At 46.9% G+C, this 7,710-nt stretch overlaps 1 protein-coding gene across 1 annotated transcript; it reads left to right on the forward strand.

Annotated features, from left to right (window-relative positions):
• Window positions 1-1,551: 1,551 nt before the first annotated feature.
• Window positions 1,552-6,567, forward strand: LOC110074800 (uncharacterized). The gene has a single exon (XM_020785403.3). The coding sequence runs from the start codon at window positions 4,094-4,096 to the stop codon at window positions 4,877-4,879; it is 786 nt and encodes a 261-aa protein (XP_020641062.3). The 5' UTR covers window positions 1,552-4,093; the 3' UTR covers window positions 4,880-6,567.
• Window positions 6,568-7,710: the final 1,143 nt, after the last annotated feature.

Below are 7,710 nucleotides of genomic sequence, written 5' to 3' on the forward strand. Positions count from 1 at the left end.
TTTAAAGAAAAGTTGACTGACCCAATTCCCACTGATTCAATGGCCCTATTCCAGTGTGATTTACTACCCTAAACAACAGGATTTTGGTCATTGTTGTACCTTATTCTGAATAACATTTAGAATCCAATGAGTCCAGACGCTTAATTTCCCTTCAGCTCTTCTGATCACCAAAATATCACTATAAAATCCAGTGTTGAATAAGGATGTTCTCATTCCTTTCATTAGTGCAGGTGCCAGCCACGAAACTACCAAGCAAAGTCTTTATTCTTCTGTTGAGCCTTCAATAGCAGTAACACAGACAACCTTTCATGTAGCTTCCCAGTAAGCATGCTTCCATTCTATATGGGAGCCTAGGGTTTTCTGTGAGGAATTGACTGGATCATTAACAATTTTGCAACTGTACTGATGGCACGTGGTCATCTTAAATTTACAGCAGTGTATTGCCAAGGAAAATCAAATCTTGGAATGTCTGGAGTTTCACAAAACACTATGGACACAATCCAGGTATCTGCGGGAGATATTTAAGCATCTTCCATGGAATTAATTGAATTAATATTTTGCAGTTCTGAATTTCTGGTAAAAATCTTTTTTGCTACACACAGCAGAAATCCAGAGAGGCAGGTAGTTACACGTTTTCCAGAGTATACCCCATTCTCCTTCAAGTCCCAATAATTCAATAACTCACTCCGAGACATTTATAGGAGAAAGAATAAAAAGTGTTTGTTTACTTACAATTGCTTTAAATCACAGATGTGCATGCTTTCTTTACTGCACCCACATTGATAACCATTTGAAGAGATCAGCAGCAAGCAAACAACTCCCTCCAACAGACTAAAAAGAGAAAAGAAACATTCAGCAGAGAGACAAAGTTCTATTTGATTTCAAAGACTGGAAAGAACAATTTGTTAGTGCCAGATAGACAATCACTCCAGCCCAAACTAATGTATGATTCTGCTGATGGCATAAACTATTCCAAATGTGCATGCATTTGATAAGTAAGGCACTGTTATTTAAGAATGCTAGTGCCACAGGAAACTTGATAGTTTATGATGTACTGTAATATCAAATTAACTGTGTTTTCTGCACAACCAAGGTAACACAACTACCCTGGTGGATTTGAAGAACACCACAATCTGACCACAAAGCCCTAGAGTCTAAAGCAATAGGGGTTGTCCTCAATGCAGAAAGAAGTACTGTACCCTGTTTCCCTGAAAATAAGACCTAACCTGAAAATAAGCCCTAGTATGATTTTTCAAGATGCTTATAATATAAGTTCGACCCAAAAAATAAGCCTCAGTTAAGTGAAACCTCTCCATCGTGCAGCAACCAGAAGAAGATGACATGGCTGTATTTGAATAAGTGTAGATTGTTGTACATAAAAAAATCCCCTGAAAATAAGTTCTAATGCATTTTTGGAGCAAAAATTAATATAAGACCCTGTCCTACTTTTGGGGAAACACGGTAAATTTAGCAAGATGCCTAAAAGATAACTGCCTACTTTTATTTTCAAAAATATCAAGAAGGGTCAACTGAAAAAAATTAGAATTTTTTCCCTTTTTCCTTTTCTTTCTTTTCTATTCTGTTCTCTCTCTCCCTCCCCCTCTGGTTACTTATCTATGGGTTTCATGTAAAAAGTTGCTAAACTTCTCTAAGTAGTCATATGCAGATCAGGAACTCCACCCTAGATTACTTGAAAGGGAAGAACAATTCACCCAATAAATCTTTGGAGAAGATCTTAGGAATTTAATCCCTGTGAATAGCTGCTCTGATTCAATTATGCCTACCAACTTTTAATCAGTAATCTGTCTCCTGCATTTGAGTCACAGTGCTTTTTTCTCTATTGTTTAGGTGGTAGGATTTATCTGGGCCATCTAGTTTGAAGGATGAGTTCACACACTTCCTGGTAGTAGGTCTCATGGAAATCAGTGGAACATAGAGTAAACAGAGTTGCACTATCAGGCTGTTGTTGCTATTATTGCTATTACTACTATTAAAGTTTCTTACCCAAAATCAAAACTTGGCAATACCAAGTGCTCTGGAAAACATACTGAACACTAATCAAAGCTTGAGTGCCTTGCAGTTTATGAAATTATGTACCCAGCTGGAAGAACAGTAACAGTGACTCAGAAATTATTTTAAAAATATATTTAAGAGTAGTAATGACTACTGCAATTTAGCTGTTAGTGCAGCTACAGAGCCTGGAAAAACTACCTTTTTGGACCACAACTCCTAGAACTGAACATGTTAGCTGGGATATTCTGGGAGCTGTAGTTAAAAACAAAACAAAACAAACCACAAACTTTCGAGGCTCTGTGCAAATACCACACAGACCAATCTTTTTCAGGTGCCATTGTTCAACAGAGTGGGATGAAATTACTTGCTGTGTAAAAATCAAAGCTGAAAAAAACCAAATTGAGATGTCCTCTGAGAGAATATTTTATGGCAAATAATGCATCTGACGAAGTGGACGGCAATACACAAAAGTTCATAGTATAATAAATCTCTCAATCCTAAAGGTGCCTAATATGGATTTTCAAGTATTTAACAAGGATAATGAGACAAATAATTGCATGTTACTTTATTCCTCAACTTTCTATAAAGTTAGCATAGTCTAAGAAACCAGCATAAAGGCACTATTTCTTCAAAGTATGTGCACAATCAGTTTCAAGTCAAGCATAAACACTTGATTACAGATTGAAAATAGCATTTTACTCCTAGCCAACCTCCTCCTGTAATAGTAGGAGGGGAAATTGCTGCCATGCGTTAATATGTTTTCTGTGGTTACTCTACCTCATCCAAGGACTGACAGCACATAAATCAGAAGCTGCCAAATCTCATTCAGCTGTTAAGCACCTCACTGAAGGCACCTGTCTCTTGACTCTGTGCTCTGCTCTAGACTGGCTCATGGTATCTGCCATCATCTTAAGGGCATATTCATTTTCATAGAAAAGAAGTCTCTCTGTTATAGGGGGAAATGTGCATTTTATTTCAAAGACATTTGTTTCTGCCGTACTCCATAAAACAGTCAACATAGTTCCCAATATTTCTTGAAAAACCAAACACAACTTGCATTGCCAACATGGGTCCAATGAGGCTACAACTTAAGAGTTCAGGTGATTTTGTTCCCAGGAAGACTAGAGTTTAGTGGCCTTAAAAAATACAAGAACATGTGTACAAAGGAGTGGGGGGGAGGAGGATGGGGTCGTAATCTAAATAAACAGATGCATGTGTTTAACAGTTTTACATAATTTACTCAAAAGGCCTCCTGGGTTCTTTGAGTCTTAGCTTAACACATTTACTATGACATTAATTCTTGAATTCAGTGGAATTTTCTTGCTAGCAAACTGCTTTGGCAGGGTCACTGTCACTTCCCAAAACCCTGGGGTAGATGCCAGGTCCCCCTCCTAACGTTAAATCATGTCTGTTTGACAACAAACACACACAGGTGCTGGCTACTGTTGCTATCTCGTCGAGATTAGCGCGCGTCGCATTACACTGCAACCTTTAAAAAAAAACGCGCCTTCCTCTGTGTGTGTACCTGTTTTGTTACCATGTTGACCTCGCTGGCTCCAGTCCGCGTCAATCACGCCAGCTAATCCCTCCCCCTCTTCTCGATCGCGAAAGCCCCGCCCACCTTTCCCCAAAGAAACTTGAAAAGGCGGGCGAAGCTATTGAACCCGAAATATGCAGGGGAGGCCGACGAGGCATGGTCGGAATATCTTCTTCTTAGTTGTCTTTCCCGCTTCATTTCCGAAACTTTAGACTGCGTTCCGGTATTAAGGTTAGGAAAGGCGATCCCGACCGTCGGAAACAGGTCGAGGCTTTTTGTCAAGGGAGGGCTCATCTCGCCGGTGTCCCCCTCTGCGATCTGACCGAGCGAAGGACTTGGACGCGCCGGGCGCTCGCGTCACCCATTGTTTACAAACCAACCGCAGCCGCAACAACGGCGTTGAAGGACTCGGGAGTGGGGCGAGGAGGGAGGGAGAGAGAGGAGGCGGGCGCCTCATTGGTAGTTGCCGACGCCGTCGCTGCGGTAGCAGCTACGGGAGGAGCGAGCGCCGAGCCGAGTGGGGAAAGCGACCGGCCGGCTGCCATGCCTTGCCGGCGGCCGGGCAGCGAGCGTTTCTTGCTGCTGGAGCGCGCCGCCGTGTCTCTGCCGAGCGGGCCCGTCGTCGGGGCGAGCAGCGGTTCCAAAGAGGTGGACGCCTTGGTGGCCAAGCTGGGCGAGGTGCTGCAGCTGAACGCCCAGCACCGGGCACCGCCGCCTGCTGCTGCTGCTGCGGCCGCCGCCGCCGCCCCTTCCTTCCTCCTCCCTCCGAAGCATCACAGCCGGGACCGAGCGGCTCCCTACTCGTCCCCGAGGGGGCTCGGCTTCTTAGCCTCCCTCCACCGCCACCCTCCGCGACACGCGTCTCCCCACCCGTCGTTGGTGCTCCTGCCGCCGCCTCCCCCGTCGCCGCCCGTCACGGACCCGAAAGGAGGCAGCCCGCGGGTGGCCAAGCAGCTGTGCGGCCGGGGCTGGTTGCGGAGCGCCGCCCGGGCGGGGGGAGGAAAGAAGCGGCACCACTACCACCACCACCATCATCCTCCCCACCGCTTGCTGCCGGCGGGCGACGACGAGGAAGAAGAGGAGGACGACGACCCGCACCGGCTCCTGCAGCAGCTCATCCTCTCCGGCAACCTCATCAAGGAGGCCGTCCGGCGGTTGCAACTGGCGGCCACCACCGCCACCGTGGCCGCGGCGTCGGAGACGTCGACCACGGGCTCCCCGGGCTCGGCCTCCTCCACCGGGAGCTGCTGCCACAGCAGCGGCGGCGAAGAAGGAGACTCGGTCCCCCCTGCCGCCTTCGCCGTCTCGCCTTTGCAAGCCTTGCCCTAACCCCGCCGAGACGCGGCCGGCGGCCCCCCCCCCGTCACCGCCGCCGCCGCCCCCCCAGGAAGCCATGAGGAACCGGGGAGGGGGGGGAAGAAAGCGAGGCTCCATCTCTCCTCTCCTGCCCTCTTCCTGCGCTCACAGACCGGCCGAGGCAGCTGCGGGAGGGGGGGCCGCAGACGGGAGGGCGACCGCAAATCCCCCCGAGACCGGATTATCAAGGCAGCGCCATCTATACTTGAAAGCAGGCCAGGCTGATGCTCTCGGGGCGAGGAGGACCCTGAACGATGATGGTTGCCGGCTGGTCCGTCACAGGCTGTTGAGGGGAAAAAAATCCTGGTGCTAGGCAGCCTCGAGTGGCTGCCCTCCAGCCCCGCTCTCGCTCGCCCATTAACCCCGCTAGTGACCCAGTCAGGATGACCCGAATCGACCGAGGGATTTGGCGGTCGTCTGGACTCGAGACGCGGAGGCCCCGTCTGCCGGGGAAGCGTCAGAAAGGGACCACCCTGCACCGCATTGTCTAGGTGGAGGACAAGAGTGTGTCAAGAGACGTCTCCAGCGCGCACCGATCTGTTACTTGGGAGGAGGGGGCGCGCGCGTGTGTGTCTGTATGTGTTTCAGTGAAGGCATGTCAATGTCGGGATTGCAACGGGCTGGAGATCGCCGGAGGCCGCGCACGACTGAATGAAACCCGCCCACAGAAATCGGTGGCACGAGCTGCGCCCTTCCCGGTTCCTTGCCAAGGTCACCCGCCGCCTCCCGCGCCCCGACCCACCCAGCCAGCAACCCGGCTTTATCATCTCCCATCCAGGCTCTGTTTTGTTCTCGTGCCTCCCCAGGCGGTTGGAAATCGTAATCCTATCCCTGCTTGTTTTGACTGGGCTGTGGGCGAAGCCGGTGTGTTTTGTAACGGCTGGGAGTCTCCTGAGGACGTGCACGTTGCCCGATCCAAGTTGTTGTGGTTTTTTTTTCCCCGTCCCCCCCCCTCCTTCCCCGCCATGCTTCACGGCCGCTTCTTTCCAAGAGTTCCTCCTGCCGCTACAAACGGGATTCTCAGAAAAAGGGTCAGATTACAGCTGCCTTTCTAAGAAATCTCCCTCCCACCCCCGCCGCTTGGGTTACTGTCCCTACTCCCCCCGGCTAATTCTCTGGGGTTCTCTCCATGCAAAGACTATTACGTAGATTAGGTTGGTCTCTTCTGCACACTCCCTTCCTCATATTGACAGCCATTCCCTTTGCAAAGGAATCCTCCTCCGTAGAAGAAAAGGAGTAAAAATTTATCTCTGTTTCTGATTTGCCTCAGAATGATGCATCTGGAGACCCCCCCTTCCTTCCTCCCACTTCTTCATGTTGGGGTTTCCAAGCTGATCATTGCTTTATGCAAATCCTTGTTGGGGTCTATATGAAGCAATTTTAAAATGTGAATATTACAGCTGGTAAGCAACTGACTTCAGATGAAATGTAATGAAAGATTGAAGTGATAGAGGTACATTGTCTTCAGAAGGTAACTGAACAGGAGTTTAATAAAGCTACACACAAAAACCTCAATAGCTCAATCAGCAGACATAGCTGTTGACATATATATAAATATACACTTCGTAACGGAGTGTTGGAGTTGTGTTCCTGTTTTTCAGGGTTTGTCTTTAATATGTATGTATTGAATAAATGTGATAGACTTTTTTATGAATGAGAAATGGAGTCTCCTGTCGTCTTTGCTTTGGAGTGAGTTAGGATATGCATTTGATGTACATAACCAATTTTTCCCTACTGTGGACTAAATTCGTTTCTTAATCCCAATTACAGGAGATGCACTGAATGACTGTGACTGTTTAAGTCATAAACCTGTAAGTTCCTTTGACTCAGTGGGTGAACTCTAATGGGACTGACAATTGTTTTTAACCCCCAAGGTCCACAATTTCTGTTTTGTCCTGTGTTTGGAGTAAAAACAACCCATGTGGGATGATGCTGAGAGAACTGATCATAAATTCTGTTAAGGTGCAACTGGGTTCCTTTATTCCTTAGTGAACATTCTTCCAAAGCATAGAAACCTTCATGCATATTATAATATTTCTCTTGGAATCTTTCACCACTTAAATCTAGAATACAGTAATGAGGAAGTGTATAATGTACAATTTACAGCTCTGCCCCTTCCCTGGCACCTTCTTGTGGTGAGAGGGAAAGAATGACGTAGGATGCCTTTGTGGCAGGTCTTGACTTGATTACTGTTGAGATGTGATGATCTTGGATACCATCCAGGTTCACTGACATCAATAGAAGGATGCCCATTGTTTATGAGTCAGGAGTTGTCTCTGGATGCCAGGCAAAGCAACTATCTGCAGGACATTTGCTACCCTAGCCACCTGTTTTGGATTGCTAGGTGTCTGGATATAATTTTTTAAAAAAATCTGTGCTATTCCACCTCTTGCCTGTATGTCCCAGTTGCAACCAGATTCTGTACTTGGCGTCTATTCTGTTAAAGAGAAAATGGAGGGCATTAAATCAGGGCAATAAAAGCTCCAAATGCCAGATTCTCTGTTGCTCTGGTGTGTAGGGGTGAATAATGTCAAGATTGCGATCAAAACATTTTTAAGACAGTAAGAAATACTAGAGGAATAATTTTTTGCTTATAGGATTATTAGCAGACAAATTGTACCTGCTGCAAAAGCATGAGCCCCCCCCCCCCAAGCTTGTAGAAAGAATGTAGAGGAAGATAATTGGTTGCTACTCAACAAATGAAGTAGTAATTTTAATTATCAAAAGCCATCACAAAAATGAATGCAGCTATGTTGGATATGGAACACAAATGCTGCTTCTTCATAGTCACAACAACCAAACAT

Source organism: Pogona vitticeps, chromosome 4 (assembly GCF_051106095.1).
Source record: "Pogona vitticeps strain Pit_001003342236 chromosome 4, PviZW2.1, whole genome shotgun sequence".
NCBI classification, from domain to species: Eukaryota; Metazoa; Chordata; class Lepidosauria; order Squamata; family Agamidae; genus Pogona; species Pogona vitticeps.